Here is a 24,764-nt window from a genome sequence, read left to right as displayed (position 1 = left end):
GTTTTTGAGAACTATCTACTCCATATAAATTTACCCAAACTACTGCACGGATTTTCTGAAATTTTCACCACAGATATTTATTAGGCCATGGAAGACTCCATTCAGTTTTGGAGGTGATCCAGATTCTGGATGAAGATTTGACTTTATATAGGCTTTGAAGGATTATGTAAAAAAAACAACAACAAAAAAAAAACTTACTTCACAGATTCTCACCAATTTGCCCCACAGATAGATATTAGGACATAGAAGACTCCACTGAATTTTGGAGGTGATCCAGATCTGGATCCGGATTCTGCATCAAGATTTCACTTTATATAGGCTTTGAAGGATTACATTAAAAAAACCTACTTCACAGATTCTCACCAAATTTGCACCACAGATAGATATTAGGGCATAGAAGACTGCACTGAATTTTGGAGGTGATCCGGATCTGGATTCTGGATCAAGATTTCACTTTATATAGGCTTTGAAGGATTACATAAAAAAACTTACTTCACAGATTCTCGCCAATTTGCCCCACAGATAGATATTAGGGCGTGGAAGACTCCACTGAATTTTGGAGGTGATCTGAATCTGGATCTGGATCCGGATTCTTGATCAAGATTTAACTTTATATAGGCTTTGAAGGATTACAAAAAAAACTTCCTTCACAGATTCTCACCAAATTTGCCCCACAGATAGATATTAGGCATAGAAGACTGCACTGAATTTTGGCGGTGATCCAGATCTGGATCTGGATTCTGGATCAAGATTTCACTTTATATAGGCTTTGAAGGATTACATAAAAAACTTACTTCACAGATTCTCACCAATTTGCCCCACAGATAGATATTAGGGCATAGAAGACTCCACTGAATTTTGGAGGTGATCCAGATCTGGATTCGGATTCTGGATCAAGATTTCACTTTATATAGGCTTTGAAGGATTACATAAACTCTTACTTCACAGATTCTCACTAAATTTGCCCCACAGATAGATATTGGGGCATAGAAGACTCCACTGAATTTTGGAGGTGATCCAGATCCAGATTGGCGGATGTCAGAAATCTCAGATTACTCTTGTTATTGCTGCACACGGACTGGTAAACATCACAGAGGTGCCCTGGAAGCTTTAAGAATTTTATCAATGGTGGTATTTTAGGTAACCGAGTATCTCTGTGTGTCTGTTTGTCTGTCCCTCAGATGAACAGGGAAGTGACGACACTGAGGAAGGGTTTGTCTCTTTATCACTCAGAGACTCAACTCTCACAGTTCCAGGACAGCGTACACACTGTACGTAAGCACAACTGACTCATACCAGTAACAGTAAAAACAAGTTCACCCCATAAATAATAAAATCCCATCACTCCAGTTGTTTATCTGCTCCTTTACGGCCTCATTTCTTTAATCTTTATTCAGTTAAATTTAGTTTTTATTTAATTTGGATAGCACTGACAAAACTGCTTTTTCTGCACAACAAAAACACATTATCTTACCAAGTATGTTTGCCTAAGGGCTGGTAAAAGCATCTAATTTCACTTACTATAAGGCTCTTTCACTCAATAAGTCAAATTCAGTCCGATATAAGGATAAGATTTGTAAGATGCTGAATTATTTGTAAAATATATAACACTTCATAATATGAATAAAATAAAGTTCAAAATGAGGTTTCTCAGCTGATTTCAAGACCTCTTTTCCAAGGAATCTTAACATGAGAATTTACTTGTTCCATTGGCAGTTTTTAACTTTGTACAGGGTGTCCCAAAAAAGGGCCACAAAATCATTTGACTCTAATTCAGCAACGGCTAATCTGAATTCTGTTTTTGTTCTTCAGACATCAAGATATATATACGAGATATATAAGATATAAGATATATATACTCGTATATATAAGATAAGATATATATATGAGGATGCCGCTTCCAGTTGAGCAAAAAGGGAAACTGGTGGAATTCTACTTTGAGACAAAATCGATCATGCAAATTCAACAACATCAATGTCATTTTGCAGTTAGAAAAACTCCAGACAGAAAGAAAATATGGAGGATTGTGAAGAAGTTTCAAACTGATAGAACTGTTCATAGTGTTAACAAAGGGAGATCTGGGTGAACCGCATCGGCGTAGGAGGTGGGTGCAGGGGGGGCAACCACACCCCCTGGGCTCGGCAAAATGCTCAAATTCGTGCAGATGGGCTGGGAAATTCAGGCATGGGCCATGTAGACTCTGAATACAGAATAGAATGACCTAAAATGTCAGACTTATTTTCATAATTAATGTTAATTAACAATCAAACCGCTATTTGGTCACCAATATAAATATAAATATGGGTATATAAATATCTGGTAATTTAAAGAGTCATGGGGGTTTCTGAAATTCGGGCAAATTTGGTGTCGCCCCCCCAATAGACCCCACCTCCTACGCCTATGGCGAACCAGAGGAGTGGTGCACATATTGCACACATCTTGTTAATGCCAAAACGCTTAGTAGTGGTGCAACTTGGCTAAAATTTCCATTTCAATCAACAATTGTTGATTTTTTTTTTTTTTTTTTTATACTAAAGCACCAAATTTGGCACACATTCTAAATGAACTAATACTTATTTTCAGATGTGGGGGCATCCTGGAACTGACCTCTCATGACCTACAGGGGTCAGTGAAGAATTACACAGGGGTCAAAATTTAAAAATGGTTCAATCATATTGAAAGGGATATCATATTATTTATCTGATCATAATGATTCCAAAAATGTATAGTTTAGACTATCCTTGACTAAATGTTGGGATGTTACAGGGCAAAAACAGCAAAAATGATGACAAAGGTCAATTTTAGTTTGTACGGGGGTCAAAAGATAAAGTTGCTCCAAATTTTGGTAAAAAGTGATGCAAATTATTGGTTGTGATAATAGGGTTTTAAAAAGGAATACTTTACACCATCTGTCATGCTTAGTTGTCATATTACGAGGTAACATATGTCACATATCATAGAATCCAGTGGACATTGGCCTTGTTTGACCTTTACTTTGGAGACCAAACGTTCAACACAGATAAAACGATTGTATATATATATTCTATCTCTACCTCATTTTCTTATTTTATTGTATTGTTACAAGTATTATCATTGCTTATCCTTGCACATGCTGCTTGATGCACATTTTCCTCTACTCACACTCATCTTGTGTGTTTTTTAAGAGCTGACGTATGTGAATTTCTCCACTGTGAGATCAATAAAGTCATACCTTGTCTTAAACTATTCAGTTTATTAATCCTATTGGCATTTTGCCTATCTGCTGCACTATACAAACTGAGGTGAAATTAGAAATGAAGACCAGAGATAAAATTGCCTGAGATATACTTCAAGAGGACATCTGACAGGTATCAGTATCCAAAGTGTGTAGATTTTCCATGGCTTTATTTTTCTTGGCACTATTTTTTTGTGACACCCTGTACAAGACTTTTGAGTTTGAAGTTTATTTCTCTCAGTCTGCAGTTTGAGTTTGAATTTAAGGTCGCCACAGCCAGTGCTTAATTTGTAAAGTGGGAGGTCCCGGAGCGCAGAGGATGGGTGGCTCCGGTACAGAAAAAAAAAAGAAGAGGGGGGGGTGCTTGCGAACAATGCTGTGCGCCACACCGAAAATAAACTGGGCATGTATTGTAGGCCTAATAACACTAGTCACACCAAATCCGGATAGAGTACAAATTCCTGTTTAATGATGTACAGTGGTCCCTCGTTTATCGCGGGAGTTACGTTCTCCGCGTTCACACCGGGCGCGACGCGAGCGACTGCAGCCACAGGTTGCCATGTAATTCCTATGTAAGGACGCGTTTTGTCGCCAAACCGCGCAGCGCGACGCAAGTGAAGCGATTTTGAGCGTTTTGCGTGTTTGTGGCACAATATTGCGTCGCGTCACGTCGTGTTGCCCTTCTCCCCAAGTTGAAAAATCTGAACTTTTTTGTCTCTTCGCGCCGCGATGACCAATCGGGGACTGAATATGTAGTGACGTGGAGATGTCTGGAGTTTGACTGAAGCTGTGAACATGTCCTGTATCTGGTAGCAGCCTGTGAGCAGGACTTATGTCTCTTTTGTCCTTTATTTCACAATCATGACAGAGTTTTTGGAGCGAGCAGCAGCCCCACAGCAAGCAGTGGAGTTTCGTTCTTTTTTTCTTTTTTTTTTTTTTTTTACACGTGCGCGAGCGAATCGTCTGTGGGGAGAATATTTTATTAATTAACTACACAGATGTATAATAAAACAAATGGTGACTGGTTTCTAAACACAATTATGACAGAGTTTTTGGGGGAGGAGCGAGCTGCAGCAAGCAGCGGAGTTTCTTTTTTTTTTTTTTTTTACATGTGCGCACGTGAACGAGACAGTTGGTCCTCAAACTGGGTCCCGCAGAGGCGGAAGGACCGCTGAAAGCGGCCGTCATCCAGACGCAGCTCCTGCAGCAAATAATGATACTCTCTGTATTGGGAGCTTTTCACAACAACTCGCACCGTGTGAAAGGTCCGTCATGATGACTTGACGCCGAGCGGAATGGAAGCTCCTCCTATTTGATGATGCACCGGGGCGAATTTTCGCAGCGAAAGCAGAGCGGCACACCGGGCGAAGGAGGCGCGTCCGTCGCCACGCGACCCCCGCAAATCTGTAGCGTCTGATCGCGCCCGGTGTGAACGAGGCATAACCCGCGATAAATGAAATCCGCGCAGTAGCGCTATTTTTTACAATTATAGATGTTTTAAGGCTGTAAAACCCCTCACTACACACTTTTCTCAAACAGGCATTAACATTTTCTCACTTTTCTCTCTTGTGTAAACACTCTTTTTCTTCTGTGCGAGAAGATTATAAACAGACACACGCAGAACACAATGCGTGGCTCTCCCTTCGCTCACTGCCTCCGGAGGTACGGATGCGGGACCCGCAAAGAATCCAAGCCCTCTCTCGGTGGCTACGGAGCTCTGCGGCTACGGTCAACATCCGGATCAAAACAGCGAGCGTAGCCTCTGGACCTGTTGCCAGATTTGGCGCAATTCCGCACAGCAGACAGGAGGGCGGCAGTGTGATTGGCAGTGAGAGCAATCGCGGTGATTTTTTTAAATATTTTGTTAGTCGAGGTGGCGGATCACGGATCCAGTATAAATAGCTGGCAGTGCCAACGTCAGATGTTCCGGAGCGCGCTCCAGCTTGCTCCCCCTCAAATTAAGCCCTGGCCACAGCAGATTGTTCTTCTGTATCTCACCCTGTCCTCTGCATCATCCTGTGTCATGTGCACGTCTATAAACCTCCTCTTTGGCCCCCTTGTTTGGTGCTCCATCCTCAGCATCCTTCTCCTGATATACCCTGCATCCCTCCTCTGCAACTCAATCTCACCTCTGCATTTGTTTCAAAAGTGATGTGTTGAAGATGTCAGTAGAATGTGAGCTCACTAAAACAGATGCAGGACATCTGATCAGTCCTATTGATTTGATTTCTCTCAGTCTGATTGATCCCTCTTGCGTTACTGCAAACGCAGCAGGGCGACTGCACCTCCTGTCACCATGGGGACATACATCAGCAGGAGGCAGCACTTTATCTGACTGTCTGCTCTCAGAGTTGACATGTATAGGTTTGCACTGACTTTGTACCAGTAACACAATCGTCTTTATACGGATCCAACAACACGCGGCGATGTAAACAAGCGTGATGGTATATTTCGATGGAACTAGGACTGCACTTATTTTAAATTCTTCCTCATATGGTAACTTCTTTTTAACTCCCAGTAGCTTGCCAACATACCGTAGATGATCAGATTGTGAGAGACCTGACGGCCTTCCAGTAAGATAACGTTACCAAACTCTTTGCAGGTTTGTGGGAGACAAAGGGAAGTTAATGGGGCAGATATGTCATAAAATTCAGGGACGATTCAGGAAACTTGCAGATATCCAGAGGCGAGGACTTAGGCTGCTGGTCCCTGGACGGCTTGACAAACATCCAGTGTAACAGACATGTTAAGTGACACCAGTGATTCAGTCTGATGCCAAGGCCACCTAAGATTCATGTTCTTTGAGCCAGGAGAAGGAAAGCACAAGAGAATTTTGTGGGGAGTCGATGACAAAGAAGGATAATGGTTCCGAATGATCACCTGGTATGGTGAGGTGCAGTGGGGATGTCTTGTGGGTTACCAAGGCTAGCAGTCATCTGTCCCAAGGCAGTTGCCCATAGGAGTTCCTAAAGAGTGGCGAGAGGGACCGCCAGCTGGCAGGCCAGTTCCTGATCCATAAAACTGTCATCAGCCCCAGAGTCCAGCAACACCCCCACATTTATTAGCCCTGAGGACTGCAAACAGGCAAGAATAAGAGGATGGTTAACAATGGCAAATGTAGCAGAATGACTCATCAAATGACGTGCTGGTGTGGTGGCAGACCTAAGAGGACAGTTAGCAATGAAATGTGCTGGTTGTCCACAATAAATTCACAAACCCTTGCGTACATGTCACTGGCATTCCACTGGAGAGAGAGGCGAGAGCATCCCAGCTGCATTGGTCATTGGTTCCTCCAGGGTGGTAGGGGGTCAGCCTGCACAGGGAACGCTGCTGCTCCTTCCCAAGGAGTGCGCTGCCAGCAGGGAGGGGTTGGTCTGCCTCAGTCTCTTTCTGTGCATCGCTCCATCAGATGTTGACCGATTTTAATGGCCAATGTCACGACGCCCTGGAAGGAATCTGGTAAATCAAAGGGCATGAGATGATCCTTCACACTCACAGAGATCAGCCACGAAAAACCCTTGGAGAGCCCTGTTCCAGCTGCTGTCAGCAGCTAAAGTGCAGAAGGGAATGGCATAATCAATGACTCACCCGCCTTCAGGCCGGAAGGAAGGCAGGCAAAATGCAGCAACAGTCTTAGGTTGGGTGGCCTCGTAATTGATTGCATGGCTGCAGAAAACTCTTCCACGGAGCAACAGATGGGTGCCGTCCTCAACTATTCTGCCACCGCTCATTCATGAGCTCTTCCCATCAGATGTGTGATTACAAACACTACCCTGAATGATTCCATCAGGTAAGGACTGGGCTGAAGTTTGAAGATCAAAGAACAGAGGACTAGGAACTGTCAAGCCGGGCGACAGCCTGGCACCAGGAGCAGTTGGACCCGCAATACAGACTCCCAGACTTGACTTAGGTGTAAGAGAAAACGTGGTCTTTATTTCAGCCACAGGTTCGGTACACATGTGGTCAGTCAGCGTGGCAGAGGTACAAACAGGATCATGCTGAGACGCAGTCATAAACAAGCAGGGTTCAGAGGCACAAGCAAACACCGACATCCGGGATGAGGCTAGAGGTATGGTCAAAGACAACAGAGCAGGATTCGTAACACGGCGAGACAGAAACCAAGACTATGAAGGGCGCTGGAAAGTGTACAAGACAATAATCTGGCGAGGAAGTGAAGGACAAATTAAAATACATGTTTAAATACATGTGGACTAATTAGTAACAGGTGGTGTTAACAAGGTGCACGTGAGAGGAAGGAACCATAAAGGGGGCGTGGATAATGAACAAAGATACTATGTTGTGCAAGACAGTGAGGGAAGAGAACACAAGGTGGAGAGAAGAAAAGACAAAGATGTGTGAACAGGAGTCAAGAGTGTGACTAAAGGGAGTGAGCACAGTGGTGTGATGTAATAGACAAAGACAAAGGAGCAGGTGCAAGAGCGTGAGTGAATGGAAACACAAAGCAGACATAAACAAGGTGGGAGACAAAGACATGGGGCAGGTGCAGTGATGTGAAGTGAACATAAATAACTGGGCGTGAGACAAGGAACAAAGAGTTGATGGGAGGTGCGGAGTGGAAACAAATGGCAAAAGCAGAGCAGAGCAAAAATGGAAATCAGGTTCAGAATATAATGCAATAGCAAACCAGACATGAACATGAGAACTGAAAGAAGACACCAAGACAAAGCTGAACTGGACTAACTAAGAAAACAGAGTGGTAAAACAAACCAAAAATAAAACAGACTGTAATAAAACCTGACACCAAAGCACAACAGATAATATAACAAATTAGAAGAACAAAATAAACAAGTTGTAAACAATGAAAACACAAACTGGCTGAACAAAACAAGAACGGAACTGGACAATGACTAAAGTATAAAAGTAGCAAAGAAACAAAGTGACAAAGCAAAATAGAACATAGAAGAAACACATGATGAAAATAAACCACTAATAAATCAAAGCGGGAACAGAAGATGCAGCAAAGAAAGGGGCAAAAAAGGGATCAAAGCCTGGATCAGGGCCAGTCATGACATGAACGAGCGGCAGGTAGCTGGGTGTCTTTTATACCCGTTGATGGGGGGAAGCCAAGGTTCATGGCCGATGGCAGATGGAAGGGATGGCAGTGTGGCTCCGGATGGAGAGGGGGTGGACATGTGTGGCGCTGGAGACTTGGATTGTTCTTGGTGGACCGACTGGTGGCTAGTCAGCAGGTGTCGCTGGTCCACTAGTACTTATTGTTGTGCAAAAAGCTTCTGCAGGCACTGGAGAACACCACCAAGTTGTTCTTCCTGCTGGATTAAACAATAGCACTAGTTTTGGATGGTCTTATAGATGGAATCACTCCCTGCAGGGTTGGACATGGTGAGATTGTACTGTTATGGGCAAGCACTACCCAGGACCCCTTTGTAGGGTATCCCTAATTGTTCTTTAATTGAGAACAACATCACCATAGTAGGTAATGCACACAGTGTGACACACAGCAACCAGACCTATTGGGGATCAGGTGCAGGGTACAGTCCAGAAAACAGGCAGGGATTCCAAACCAAGGAAGCAGTCTGATCAGGCACCAGTGTCCAGTGGGTTAGGCAATAACTCGGCATAATACACAAGACAATCTAGCGGGGAACACAGGAGGACAGACAGGTTAAATAGACGAAGACATGATTACACAGATGAGACACATCTGGTGAGACACAGGAAGAAATTCATGATAATGCACAAGAGACAAGGGATATCAAAATACAACACAGGAAGTGTAGTAGATGGGACAGACGTGTGACAGTAGGGCTTCCCTCAACTTGCATGAGGGATGCAGGGAAGCACACAGCAACAGCCAATCAGAGTAGAGGAAGGCAGCGTGACGTCAGCTGGTTGCTTGTTCAAACAAACTAAACCAAGATGTTAGGAAATGCTGCAAAACAGCTGAATTCTGTATAAATCTAATATTTCTTATATATTTTTTCAAACTTAGTGAGAAATAAATACTTTTTTAGCGTGCACACTCCATGAACTCACATCACACAAGTGCATCAGGTCAAACGTAATCTCAAAACCTCAAGCATGCACACACACGCTTCCTCCTGTAGATATCATTAACAGGAAAATTCCCACTAAGTAGATATATCCTTTTGATTAAAATGCACTGTAATTTTTCAGTACTTTACAAAAATAAACCAACATCACAATACATGGAATTCGATAGAAAATAAATTTAGTCAGTTTTGTGAAATTTAAAATTTGTACAGCTTTAATGCAAATTCTGTTGAATTTCTGCCCGGCACTGTGCATTCCTCAAACACACTGCCAATTTGCAAGGCTATTGAGGCCACACCCCTGCATGCACTATGCATTAATTTCCATGGAAATATTCCAACTTGGAATGTTGCACATTGTTCAGTAAATAGTCAAAACTTCCAATATTTGTGATCATAACATCCCATGGAATGTTTCTGGAAATTTACTGGAAATTTTCCACCCCTTTGCAACCCTGAATTGTTGTGTGGGCCGCTGAAGAGGAGGTACTGCTGGCCCACCACCACCAGAGGGTGCCCTGCCTGGAGTGCGGGCTCCAGGCACCAGAGGGCGCTGCCGCCTCGCGGAAGCAGCCAGAGTGACAGCTGTCATCCATCACCTGAGACAGCTGACAGCAATCATCAGTGGGGTATATCAGCAGGACGGCCTCTCCACCTCATTGCCGAGATATCGTTTCTACCGAGGAGGTAACGTATCCAGCCGACTATATCAACTTTGAATATTTTTTGCCTTTATACAGAGAGAGAGAAGAGCAGCAGGAGACAGTATTGGATAAGTACTCACACACCTGCACTTCAGTGTTTTCTTGACGAGAGGGGGAGGTGGTGTTACCACCGTCCGTGTTGCTGGGTGCAGCGCACCCACCTCTGACTGTTTTTGTTCCTCGCCAGCAGTACCAGATCCGACAAGCGGAGGCAGTGGTCACCTGGGAGTTCGGGACTTGGCGGCTCCAGTATTCCCGGGGTTCGGTGGCGGTGGAAATCGAGTGGTTCCGGTTCGACTTGGACAGACGTCTCCTACCTTCGAGCCTGCCCACACGACACCATTGGAATTCGGCTTGTTCCCGAAATTGTAATCTGTTGTGTTTGTTGTGCGAGTTTCACAGCAGTAAAGCTTTGTTATTTGACTTACTCCATTGTCCGTTCATTTGCGCACCCTGTTGTGGGTCCGTGTTCCTACACTTTCACAACACTGAATGCTGGTTACACAAGTAAGGTCAAAACTGGGTGTCAGTTGCAGAGCTGGATATTTGTAAAGGGCTTCTTAATCCTGCCTAACACCTGATCGGAATACTACACCTTTGAAGGGAGGTGATGGTCTCGTAGTGGATCAGAGGATCATCTGTTCAAATCCCCATCAGGCTGGAAAATCACTAAATTCCTTTGGGGAAGTCCTTAATCCCCAAGTTGCTCTTGGTGTGCAGTCAAGAGCATGATGATATCTGTGTGTGTGTGTGTGTGTGAAAGGTTGAATGTGAAGCATCATTGTAAAGTGCGTTGAACTTCTGGTTCAAATGGAAAACACAATATAAATACAGTTCATTCCATGCATGAAGACACATAACGTTCAGCTCAAGTGCAGACAACACGCAAATCTTTTGATCCTTTCTGTTTATTTGTTTTTGTATGAGACCATATAAAGTTGCCGTGGTGGTTGTATTGACAGCATTTTGCTTTTGTAGTCCTTTGTTGGTAGAACAGTAGAAATTGTGTGGAATTGATTATAACTGGACAAATCTTTGTTTGCTTTCTTGCTGTATAGAAACAAATAGCATCCATACAAAGGATCATGTGATCAATGATGCTTATTGGAAACACTCTTCACTTACTATGATCTGTGACTACGTTTACATGCAGCCAATAACCCTTTCATAACCGGAATATTAGCAATAACCCAGTTGCGCTCGGCCATGTAAACACCCGCAAAAACCCGAATATGCTCATATTCTGGTTTTTAAAACCCGAATATGACCCCTGGGTTACTCCTTTTCTAACCCGAATATCAGGTCATATAAACGCCCATCGGAATATCCCCATAGAAAGGAACATTATTTTGTGTTCTGCGCATGTCCTATCCGCAAGGAATCTTGGTCTTTTGAGTATGGCAATTACTTGTATGCGGCGCGCACAACTCACCGGACACCACAGAAGCAGAGGTAAACAAGTATGGCGAAATCCAGACGCGGCAGCACAGCACCACACTTTTGGAGCGAGGAGGAAACTGAATACTTCATTAGGATCATGAAAAAGTTGAATATAATGTCTTTTATTGATGGTAGAAAGAGGAAGAAGAAACGGAAATTACACATATTTGCGTCATGACGTTCTCCGTGCGTCTGGATGTTGTCCATGCGTCACTGTTTAGATGGGGATATTCCAAATGATACCAGTGGCCATGTATACAGGTGTAACTCTGTCTGCTTAAGCAAGTAAATGGGTTATTCCTAATGATTCAGAAACCGGAATATTGACCTTAAGCTGAATATTAACGGCATGTAAACGTAGTCAGTGTGTTTTGTCTTCCCAGGTTCCTGCTTTGGGCCCTGGCTTTGAACCCTCCCCAACAGGGATCTACCTTCCCCCAGGACAGAAGCCTGAGGCTGTAGTCCATGCCATGAAGGTACAGTAGGTCACATCCCATCCGGTATTACAATGACCTACAAAATCCAGCTATGCTCTTTATGGATTTGTGTTGGAAATATAACTAGAATATATAATACCAAAGGAAATGACTGAGAAAGAATCAGACTTAGAATCAGAACAGCCTTTATTCACCAACTATCTTCAAATAATACAAGGAATTTGACTCCAGTTTGAGCTCTGTAATGTCTGGGGTCTGCAGACATGTTAGCAGCTCGCTTCCTGGTCCTGGACCGGTATAAGTCCTGGATGGAGGGCAGGCTGGCTGTGATGATTTTTTTTTTCTACAGACCTGACAGTTCAGGCAGAGGGAAACCAAACAGAGATGGAGATGCACAAGACAGACTGGATGAGTAGCTCCTGGGGTGGGTTGAACTTCCTGAGCTGTCTGAGAAAGTATATCCTCTGCTGTGCCTTTTTCATGATGGAGTCTATGTGGGACGTCTAATCCAGACCCCCGGAAGAAGGTGGATATCAGGAACTGGAAAGTGTCCACAGTTGACACAGTGTTGTTGAGGATGGAGAGGGTGGAGGAGTGATGGGACTCTTGAGCGGGTTTAGCTCCAGGTTGTTCTGACTAAACCAGAGGACCAACTGTTCCACCTCCTGTCTGTATGCAGCCTCATCATCCTAGATGAGACCAATGATGGTGGTGTTGGCCGCAAACTTCAGGAGTTTAACAGAGGGGGCCCCCTGAGGTGCAGTCATTGGTGTAGAGGGAGAAGAGCAGTGGGGAGAGCACACACCCTTGAGGGGCGCAAGTGCTGATTGTCTGTGTGCTGGTTGTGATGCTCACCTGCTGTGTCCTGTCTGTCACACCATATCTGCAGTAGTTTTTTAGATGTCTGAAATCATTTCACCTCTATCCAGTGCCTGTCTCACCTCCTCCCTAAATTTCATAGCAGTTTTTCTGCTTCAGCTTCCACCATCTGATCCTTTGTTGAGCTCTCACTCTTCCTCTTCTTCCCCTCCAAAGTCATCCTACAAACCACAATCTCTGTCTAGCTACGGTCTCCTCTGCCACCACCTTAATATCCAATTTCTTTTAGGCTGCATCTTCTGCTTAGAATGCTGTTCACCTGTGTGCACATATTATGCTCCTACACCTCACACTGTGTTCCTTCTTCTTAAAATAAGTATTTATTACAGCCTTTTTAACAGCATCCACCACCATCTTCCCTTCCACATGCCCACTGAAGTCCATTCTTGGGTATACACTCTACACTTCATATAACTGACTCATCATCTTCCTCCTTCATTTCGCAACCTCCCTGTGGGACATATGCACTGATGACATTCATCATCACCCCTTCAATTTGTAGCTTCACCTGTCAAACACTTACTTAGCCTCCAAAACCATTTTAATATACTCTTGCTTTAGAATGACCCCAACACAATATCTCCGCCCACCCAAGCCATGACACCATGATATAGTTTGAACCCACCACAGATGCTTCTGATCTTGCTTCCCTTAAACTTGGTCTGTTGTAGGCACATTAGTATATCTACCTTTCTCCTGTCCATCATATCTGCCAACTCTCCCCCTTTATCACTCATACTGCCAAGTCCTGTCACTTTCGTATTTCTACATTTCCTCCTGTACTGCTGCCTCTAGACACATTCTCTGCCCCTTCTTTCCCTAGCAATCACCCAATTTCTATTGGCACCCTGTTGGACAATAGCAGCAAAGGAATTCATTGATAACGCAGGTCTTCAGTTTGTGATGTGCACATTTGTTTTGGTAAAAATTTATTCCAGATGTGCTTTCTGAAACAACACTACTCATGTATCCGGGCTTGGGACTGGCATTCAGATTTTTCTGGCTGTACACCCCATGTTAATCATACATAATGTAGTCGTTGTTGTCCTTTCAGCTGCTCCCATTTGTTTGGGGTCGCCACAGCGGATACAGTCAGATCCGCATTGGTACTTGGCACAAGTTTTACGCCGGTGTCGCAGACCGAATGGTCCCCCTAAAAAATTGTTCCGCCCTGCCTCCACTGCGCATGCGTCATTTCAGAGCTCAGCAGCTTGTCTGAGACAGTCTCTTCACCCAAAGCGATCAAATGGATTAATGGGATTATTAACCATCAGATGACAAGGGAAATGCTCTTAAATCATTCTAAAGTCGGTTTTAAGCAGAAACGAGGCCGTTTTAAGCAGAAACGAGGCGATACTCAGTGATGCTTTGAAATAACCGATGCGCATTGAACGCATCAGCCGCAGCACTCTGATCGCTTCCTCTGTCTTTTATGATGAAATAATGCTGAAGGTTTGACCACATTACACCCATTTTGACATCTCTTCACTGGCTTCCTGTCCCAGTGAGATCAAATTTTAAGGTTCTGCTACTAGTCTATAAAACTGTTCACGGACTGGCACCTCCCTACTTAGCTGACCTAATTAAACCTTACGTACCGGCCTGGGTTTTGCGTTCATAGGGTGCAGGACTACTTTGTGTCCCTAGGGTGAATAAGAAGTCTGCAGGTCATAGAGCTTTCTCTTATCGTGCCCCTGTTCTGTGGAATGATCTTCCTGCGTCAATAAAACAGTCAGATTCTGTGGAGATTTTCAAGTCCAGACTTAAGACACACTTATTTTCCATTTTGTATGGCTAACATACTGGTACAGTTGTGTTTTACGCTTTTTACTCTTTTAATTAATTTATTAGTAATTGGAGCAGGCCATGGCCTCAACTTTACCTAAATTCTGGATCTTTTACTGAAGCTTAGGGCTAGTGGCCGGCGATCACCTCCATTCTGTGGAGACTTTGAAGTCCAGACTAAAGACGCACTTATTTTCCCTTTCATATGGCTAGCATACTGGCATAGTATAGTTCTGTGCTTTTTACTCTAAAAGTCTGGGTCTTTTAGTGAAGCTTAGGGCTAGCGATCACCTTAGTTTTTCCTGTATTTCTTGTCATTTAATGCTGACAAATTATACTGTATTTCTTGTCTTTCTCTCTGTTTAAGGTGCAGCTCCATCCAGAGATGGGTGTGGTATTTGTGCTGCAGAGTAGACCCTCCTGTCCTGTGCACCAACAGCATTTCTTGTATATTCGTTTTGTGAATTATTCTGTAATTTGTGTCTGTAGCATGGCCCAAGCAGAGGGTCACCCGTTTGAGTCTGGTCTGCTTGAGGTTTTTACCTCAGAGGGAGTTTTTCCTTACCACTACTGCTCTGGGGGTTAGTAAGGTTTGACTTTACTTGTGTGAAGCGCCTTGAGGCAACTCTGTTGTCATTTGGCGCAATATAAATGAAAATAAATTGAAAAAAAATTGAAATTGAAATGATTGTTGTACAAAGGCTTCAGATGTCGCTGAGATGGATGATGACTGGAGTGCAGTTTGAAGCAGAAATGAGGAGTTAATCTGTGAACTGCAGCTAATGACGCATGCGCAGTGAAGACAGGGTGGACTGGTTTTTAGCGGGGCCGTTCGGTCGGCGACACCAGATGCCCTTCCTGATGCCACTTCAGGTTTCTCTGAAGAAACACACAGCCCCTAGTGTTCCGAAGTGGTCTCCCATCCAATTACTAACCAGGACACACACTGTTTATCTTCTGAGACCTGACGGGATCAGACTGACACAGAGCAGACTGGCTGCGTTATTCATAGGTAATAAGGTCATAAAACTGAACTGAGTATTAAAAATAACAACAAAGTAAAAGTAATAACTCGTGAAAAAAAGTCAAATAACTTTGGTTTAACGCTGCCTCCCTGTGGCTGTGTGGAGACGGAAAACAGTGGGTGGTCTTTAAATTTGGTTTAAAACAAAAACCCAGAGAGCTGGAAATACATCAAGATGTGAAGCAAACTGCTTTAATATAAAAATTCTCACACAAAAAAGTGGTTCCTCCACTTCCTGTTCGTTATCTCTTTTCAACTGTTACGTTGTGATTGGCAACTTGAAAAAAAAAAGTCTAAATATTTATGGACCTGACTGCTTATGTTTCACACCAACCAGGTTGAATTTGCAGTTTATTTGTGTGGACATGAGAGGAACTGATGGACGTGATGTTTGTAGGTGCTGGAGGTGCACGAGAAGCTGGACAGGCAGACGTCACAGCTGTACGACGAAGACCTCAGCGAGAAAGAGAAGGCCATCGTCAGGGAAATGTGTAATGTATGTCTTTCTGTATTGTTGAGTGGAACACACTTTTAAAATGTACCTTTTTTTGCCCCTTGTCTGTAGATATCAGTCCATATGAGTCACAGTTGGCACACATCATGAAGAAAACACACAGTTTTTAATATTGCAGTGGTACTTTGCTGCCACTTTTAATTTTCTTGTAAATTAAACTTTTTTAGTAACGAGTAATCTAACGTGAATCTTTGCAAATCAGTAATCAGATTAAAGTTACTTCTCCAAGTCACTGTGCGTTACTATTATTTTTACATTGTGGGTCGATAGCAGCATTAAACTTGGTCCGTGGACAGGAGGTCGGGGTTCGACTGAACTGCCCACTTTAAGTGAGCTGTGAGCTTTGCATCCGCGGTTTTCTGCAGCAGCTACGACTCGTCCTCATCTCTTAAAGCGCGGTGACAACATCACACCTGCACTGAGCTTTACAAAGACATTTTTATACTTTTTTTCTCCTTTATTTAGAATTCTGAGCTGAGCCGCTCCGTATGTGCTCGTTAAAAACAGCTGATCCTCTGCGACGCGTCAACAACTAACACTATTTTTCACTCAAATGCACTTAAACTCTCTTTCTGAGGACCACATGATGTGAAAATGCAATAAAACGTTCTTACCTGTAAATCTGGTCATGTTTTCTGCATAAATAAATGTTATCCATTCTTTGTGCTCAAACGCCAAAGCAGGGGCGAATCCAGATGGAATGGAGGCGTGGGGCAGGGATGTGCCCCCCCCCACAACACCCCTAGATTAAAGGTCCAGTTTTAAAGCCTTTTTTTTTACTACAACTACTAATACTTCTTATAATAATAATTTCGACAAGTAAAATGTTTAGAGAGAATTTAAATGTTAAAAAGAATTTAATAGTTACATTTATAAACAATGTAGGTTAGAAATTGCAAGTTTTACTGTTACAGTGCTGTCAACAGTTAAATATGAGGTCAAGAAAGAGGTCTTTATTTTACTTTTTATAAAACAAGTATTTATTTTCATTGAAGTCAAGAAAGGGTGACTATAAAGTGAGTTTTGGCAAACAAGTATCATTGTCATGTTGAGGTGGCAGAGGGTTGTTGTCGGCAGCTGGGGAAAGTAACTAAAAAAGTAACTAGTAATCTAACTTAGTTACTTTTACAATTGAGTAATCAGTAAAGCAACTAAGTTACTTTTTCAAGGAGTAATCAGTAATCAGTACTTGGATTACTTTTTCAAAGTAACTGTGGCAACACTGGTGGTTACTCACAAAAATACCATCAAACAAACAGTGACAGCAACAAACTAACAATAACTGTGATCGTGAAAACTGCTGGTGAAGGTGATGTCTGAACGAGGACGTCAAGAAGATGTGAAGAGAGAGAGAACACAAATATAAAAACGGAGGATGGGGCCAGGATAGTAGCACAGAATGGTAAATGTCTCGCTTTAATGCTCAAAGCACTTTACAGTGATACCTCACATTCACCCTTTCACACCAGAGCCGCACCATTTTTTTTTAAATGTCTTCAAAAATAAAAACTTTCAAGGTGTCACAAACCTTTTCACGGCGCTGTAAATGATTCAGGCGTGTTGTCTTGTTATTGATCACAGTTGGGGAAACCCAAAACCAACAAACTAAACACACTACTGAAGCCACACAGCCTGAAAGTCCTCTTCAGACTGATTCTGATTCAGTGCATCTTCCTGTCTCACAAAGTGTAATACTGCCACATAGTGTGTGAGACAGGTAACAACAGGCCATGTCAAAAAAAACAACAACCCAAAAACCTCATTTATTTATGCAAATATTGCATCCCTTTATTCAGATACATTTACTTTGACTATAATTTTGTACTGTATCTCCTCCCCAGTAAATATGGATTCATTTGTCATTTATTAAACTTATGAAGCTTTGATAAATTTGCCTTATACGATGCTGCTGGCGAACAGCTGCTGCCATTTTGGAAGTTCTTACATCCAACTTTTGTTTCGACCTTTAAAGTCAATTCAGTTTGAGTATTTTTGAGCAGATTGCTCGAGTCTGCAGCTCTTCCTCAATAAAATCCTGGTGACTCAAAGTGAACTGGAATTAGCCTTAAAATTGTTCATCTAAATGCAAGTATGAGTCTGGCATATTATCTTTAATTATATACTGAGTTTTAAAGGTGGCTGTTCTGTCCATCCCCTGTTAACACGGGAAAGAAGGCTGTCTTTATTCCCACTGTCCTGTGATTTTTACCCGATGGCCATCAAATATGGCCATCAGGTATTGCGAAGGCTTTGTGTCCATCTGTCAGTCCGTCTATCCGTCTGTCTGTCTGTGCTCAGCATAAGTCCAGTCCTATTAATGCCAGACTCTTGAAATTCACAGGGAACATTTTTGGGACACAGATATTGAACAAGTTCAAAGATGGCTAACCTTGATGTATTTTAAGAGGTTAAAAAGTTGCATTCTCTTATAATCTGCTCTGTTTAGTGTTTGAATGACGCGGGTGACAGCCAATCAGAGTAAAGCTGCACCGCGACATCAGTTGCTGGTCTCTTCAAAATAGAGGTGGGCGATACTTGGAATTTTGGTATTGAGCTGATACCAAGTAAATACAGGCCCAGTATCGCCAATATCGATACCGATACTGATACTTTTTTCATATAAGCTTCATAGAGCCAAAGGATCCAAAAGACCTAGGATAGAATTTCGTCAAACATTGTACGTGACAACAAAATACTTTATTATCACAATCAACATTTTTGTTTAAAAAATATCACTCAACACAACTTAAAACAAGATCTCCTGGGATAGAGGGCTGACAAACCACAATACAAGGGTGCGCTGCCCGTGTTGTGTGACATACTGCAGCGCTGCTCTTACAGACAGAGTAGACTTTGATGAATCTGCGTGCGCAGCAGTCAGTGTGTGTGGGAGAGAAAAAAGCTTGAGTATCGATCTTTTTACACGAGGATTGTTCAATATCAATACCAGCATTGGTATGGATATTATCTATATTAAGATCCATCCGCCCACCTCTACTTCAAAACCACTTCATGTTGTGTGTTTACATACATGTTTCTCATATGTTACAGCTAAAGCCATTTGTGTGATAAGCACTCTGAACTTATTTACAAGACATTTCACAAAAGTTAGCATGGTGACGTCACTTCCTGGTGTTGCTACCTGCTATCAGCTTTGTTTCTTGTGTATTATGTAAAAAGCTAGTGAGAAATAAACACTTCTAAAACTGAAAATGCTGTTTTTGTAACCTGTTAACACCTCTGGAGTCATTTACAAGACATTCTTTGATGTTAACTTGCATGCTAACTTTCGCTAACTTTCTATGGAGTTAAATTTGTCTCATTATTTATGTGCAAATGCACAGAGGGTGATCTACAATATTCCTTGATTTGCACAACATGAACAAATGATTTGATTTGAACATGTACAAATTGTGCATGATGATAAAGAAGACCATGCTCATATGGCCAGCAGTATTTAGCATTGCCTTATTTTTGTATTTATCATTAATGCTGGGTTTTCTTTCATATTGATGGCATTGTTGACCTCTGACAGTCTGTTTCTTCCTCTCAGGTTGTTTGGAGAAAACTAGGTGATGCTGCAGGTTCAAAGCCATCGATCCGACACCACCTGTCAGGCAACCAGTACAAAGAGCCTTTGTAGGGTTTGGACGTCACGCCGTGGTGCCATGTTGCTATGTTTCCAGCCGGTGGACTCCACCTGTTTTGACCAGAACCCTCCAGCTGTCATGTAGCTGTTGAAATTATGAACCTGAACTGAGTCGTAATGGATCTACTTTGATTTACATGGCACTGCTGCAGACACTGGAAGACTGTAACAGTCCAATCTGTGTGAAAGCATTCGGCCCGTTTTCTAGAGCCACTGTCATTACCCGGGCAGCAGACTATGTAAAAGTGTTTATTATAATTTTTTAAAGCCTGGACTGTCATTTAGTGATTGCAGCGATTAATGGCACCAAAGCTGGAATTCTGGGATTAGAGAAATGAGTCTCAGAGAGACGGAGCTGGTGCACAACGAACAGACTGCGTTGAAAGTCTGGAACTACAACATCTTCACAAAGAAATGGAAGTGATGCAAGAAGACCTCATCTTCCAGTATTTGCAATAATCAGCTTGATCAGATCAACAAGAGCTTACCAACCAATAATTACCTGGACATTTTCAGATGTACGTTTCTGTTTGCATTGTGAAGAGTGGAACGATTCAGGGTCAATGAAGGAATGAATTTACATTCAGGAAAAGTTGTAGTTTGGGTCACCTGCAGGATGGTTGCAGTGTGGAGTAGAACATCTAAACAGAAGGTCCGTTGAGCTCAGATGAAGACCAGCTTTATGTTGTATTCTGTCACTTTGGCATTGACTTGTTCAGGTGTTTGAAGTCTTCTTCGGTCAGGTCAGGTTGAGCAGCATTTGCTGGTCCTGCACGGTGGCACATTAACCATCTCCTGCTGTCCCATGTTCCTGAAGTTTGACCTCCTCAGAGAAAGTAGACAGTGATCACAGTTTTGGCACTTAAGTAGTTCAGTGTGGAGTAGCATTGTGACAGATTGAAGTTAAAGGTAAGATTGTCACCCCAGGGTTCCATGACGTGAAATGGTTTTGCTTCTGGTCTGGATTCTTTCAGGTTTTTGAAATAGCATGATGGAGGTATGAAAAATCAGTATCGAAGCCAGCAGAGCCGAAAGCAATCAAACCTGGACTTGCAGTGAGCTCAGATGGGAATCTGTAATACCTTACAACCAATTACTGAACGGCTGCTCAGTTATGTCAAGGTCAAAGGTCAGATGCATTTTCATGCCAGAGACCCAACATACTGTATGTTTCCATTGTGTAAACTTCTTTTACGGGTTCTGGTGTATCCTGGTGGATGGTATGGGTGTCACGGATCACAAAAGCCCTGCTTCAGACCAGATGCGGTTTTATAAGCCTGATCATTAAGCATGATCATTTTTCAGATCAGCAAAAAAAAAAAAAAGACAAATGCTACTTTGTTTTTAATTTTAAAAATAACTTATTGAGCAATGAAAATAAGGAACTTTTGCCTGTGGACTTTCAGCCAGCTCGGCTGTGCATGTGCTTTGAGTGTGCTGCTCGGTTCAGTGGGCTTACGGCTGCACAAGGAAGAGACGACAGACACTCTGTCCTCAACCCCTTTAACATGAACAGAGATTCTTTTTGTGCTGAGCCTGTTTGTAGCAGAGCACGAAGCTGTAACAGGACATGCAGCTACAGCGGGCGCTCCAGTCTCTCTGCAAACCTGCTTCTTTCTGTTTTAAAAACAGGCTGAGAGTGAGATTTTACTGTAACACATCAAAATGAACGCAGTAATCACTTTAAAAACAAGACACCATGATCTAAAATCAAATTTATGTAAATTCAGCAATTAACCAGTGGATCACATGCGTTCCACACTGGGGGTGGGGGTGTTTACAGAACACGAATCAACTGCGACCAGTTACACCACTAGTGGCTGGACACACAAAACGTTGCATATCAATATGAGAAACACCAAAGGTATGCAGAGACCGCCGACCTTCACCACGGTCCACTTTGGCCCATCTCTGACATTCGGAGATCCTCACTGTTCACCTTTTATTTTCCGATTGCTGGCTGACCTGTGATCCTGGTCTTCCTTCCTGATGGCTCATCTTTGATCAATCATTAACCTTGATCATTGAGCTTTGATCCTGATTGCTTTGATTCTTTGATAGAGGCTATGCATTTGTTACCATTTCTCCATATGTCTGTTTGTCTTCCTTTGATCGTGTAATTATGATGAAAGGATTCTGGATCAAAGAACAGATCCTGACCTTTGCCCTGATTGCTGACCTGTAGTTCTGGTTTTTGTTACTGACTTTTGATGTTGATCATTGAGCTTTGATCCTGAGTACTGAATGCTTTGGCTATTTGATAGAGGTTTTGTTTTCGTGACTGTTTCTCCTCATGACAGAATTTGACTGTTTTTTGTCATCAGATGAAGTCGCTGTAGCCAGAAAACAAGCTGAAAACGGTGCTTTTGTTGATTTTACTTTTCTTGTGACCCCGAGCCATCAGTTCTCAGTCTGGATCACAGTCTGTTGTATCACCTGCTGTGACAGTCAACACATCATGAAGCTGTTTGTGCAGAAGCATCCCTATGAACTCGGCTCACATGAAAGGAAATTGTGACATCACAATTACATCACTGTCACGTCCTGTTTTTATTGGACAGAATCTGTGCAGTTATTAAATGAGAGGTGGAGCTTAAGCGTCATTCAAAAAACCTGAACCAATCATTTGTAACTGATGCTGTGCTTCACTCAAGCTACATATAGCTACAGTCAGGTCCATAAGTATTTGGACAGTGACAGAATGATTCTAATGTTGCCTCTGTACACCACCACAATGGACCTGAGAGGAAACAGTGCTTGTGGTGCGAACGTTCAGCTTTAATTCAAGGGGTTTAACAAACAAATCTTATTAACCACTTAGAGGCATCACAGATATTTTTATATATAGTCTCTCCATTTTCATAGTTTAGAGCCAGTCAGCTTATGAATAAGAGGGTCTTCGGTTTGATTCCCATTGAGACAGGAAACCACAAAGGTCCCTGAGAGTGAGGCCCTTCATCCCCAGCTGCTCCTGGTGTGCAGTAGAGCACCTTTGTGTGAATGGGTGATGTGAAGCATCATTATAAAGTGCTTTGAGCGTCAGCAGCAGATGGAAAAGCCTGACAGAAATGGAGTCAATTCACAGTATCATTCATTTGACAGTGTTGCACGTGTACAACGCTCTGTGGAATAAACAGTTCACAAAAACACAGTGACAGTGTGAGGAGAGCCACCAAGACACCTACTACAACTGAAGGAGGTAGAGGCTTCTGTAAATGTGACTGGAGACAATGTGCATTGTGCAACCTTTGTGTGCTGTGTCACCAGTTATAACGATTCATGGTGGAACACAGAAAGATTATTTTAAAGAAAGCATAAAATTTCTGATACATATTGCTAGAAGCTACATGGGAGACTGAGCCTAGATTTGATCTTTTTTCTTGTATGAAAATCCTTCTGTGTTCCACTGCACCATGAATCTACTTTACAGGCCACTTTATTTGGTACACCTGTTCAATGGGTTGTTAACACAAATAGGTAACCAGCCAATCACATGGCAGCAACTCAATGCATTTAGGCATCTAGACGTTGTGAAGACGACTTGCTGAAGTTCAAACTGAGCATCAGAACAGGAGGGGTAAGAGGATTCAAGTGACTTTGAATGTGGCATGGTTGTTGGTGACAGAGGGTCTGGTCTGAGTTTTTCATAAACTGCTGATCTACTGGGATTTTCACACACGACCATCTGTAGGGTTTAGAGAGACTGGCCAAAAAAGAGAAGCTATCCAGTGAGCAGCAGTTGTGTGGACGAAAATGTCTTGTTGATGTCAGAGGACTGGTTGAATGGGCGTCTGTGTGACGCTGTCATGTCAATATGGACCAACATCTCTGAGGAATGTTTCCAACACCTTTTTCAATCTATGCCACAAACAATTAAGGCAGTTCTGAGGCAAAAGGCAGCCCAACCCGGTGTCGCCGACCGAACGGTCCCTCCTAAAAAATGGGTCCGCCCTTCCTTCACTGTGCATGCGTCATCTGGGACCACAGCAGCACCCAATGCGATCAAAGGTAATAATGGGATTATTAACCATCAGATGACAAATTAAAACCTCTTAAATCATTCTAAAGTCAGTTTTAAGCAGAAACGAGTAGCGAAACAAGGCAATCATCTACTTATTTCACTATTGACGCTCCAAAATGACGTAGGGCCAGCAGCATGTCAGACTCAGATGTGCTACTGTGGCGCTCTGATCGCTTCCCCTGTCTGTCATTATGAAATAATGCTGAATTTATGTGGAAATGATTATTGTACAAAAGTTTCAGATGTGTGCCGCTGAGATAGATGATGATTGGAGTTCAGTTTTAAGCAGAAATGAGGTGATAATCAGTGAATTGCTGCTGATGCGTAGAAATGGCGCATGCACAGGTAAGGCAGGGCAGACCGATTTTTAGGGGAGATCGTTCGATCGGCAATACCGGTAATACCAAAGTGTAGCTAATAAAGTGGCTGGTGAGTGTATACAACTGGTGATGTCACAAAGTCAAAAACCTCTTGAATTAAAGCTGCAAGGACACACTACAAGCCCATTAGTGCAGCGGATAACTGAAAAAAATGCTTCAAATGGTGATGCAAGCAACAAATTTGGCACACGTACTCCTTAGACATTACTTTTTTAAAAATGCGGAATGGCCAAATGAACTTTCAATAGGCAGCCAAGAAGGCGTCAATTGAAGAATTACACAGGGGTCAAAATTTAAAAATGCTCCAATCATATTGAAAGGTATTCCATATTATTTGTCTCATCATAAAGATTCCAAAAAGGTATAGTTTGGACAATCTGTGAATGAATGTTCTGGAGTTATGGGGTAAAAACAGCAAGAATGGTGAAAAAGGTCAATTTCAATTTGTACAGGGATCAAAAGTTAAAGTTGCTCCAATTTTGGTAAAAAGTGATGCAAATTATTAGTTGAGTGAATATGGTTTTAAAAAGGAATAGTTTGCATCATGTATCATGCTTAGTTATCATGTTACAGGGTAGCATATGTCACATGTCATAGAATCCAATGGATGCCGACATTGTTTAACTTTTACTTTCCAAACCAAGCACGCAACACAGTCAAAACTATTCCATTTATTAATCCTATT

The 24,764-nt window shown here is 42.5% G+C and overlaps 1 protein-coding gene across 1 annotated transcript in view; it reads left to right on the top strand.

The window, feature by feature from the left end:
* ccdc85ca (coiled-coil domain containing 85C, a) overlaps positions 1-23,427 on the top strand; it is a 75,421-nt gene extending 51,994 nt beyond the window's left edge. Inside the window, exons 3-6 of the mRNA XM_034195446.1 lie at positions 1,182-1,271; positions 11,774-11,866; positions 15,913-16,011; positions 19,583-23,427. Coding sequence (XP_034051337.1) covers positions 1,182-1,271; positions 11,774-11,866; positions 15,913-16,011; positions 19,583-19,672 — 372 coding nt within the window. The 3' untranslated portion in view covers positions 19,673-23,427. The remainder of the gene's footprint in view (positions 1-1,181; positions 1,272-11,773; positions 11,867-15,912; positions 16,012-19,582) is intronic.
* Positions 23,428-24,764: the final 1,337 nt, after the last annotated feature.

This window comes from Thalassophryne amazonica, chromosome 19, assembly GCF_902500255.1.
Source record: "Thalassophryne amazonica chromosome 19, fThaAma1.1, whole genome shotgun sequence".
Taxonomy (NCBI): Eukaryota; Metazoa; Chordata; class Actinopteri; order Batrachoidiformes; family Batrachoididae; genus Thalassophryne; species Thalassophryne amazonica.
This window is presented reverse-complemented; position numbering and strand designations above follow the sequence as displayed.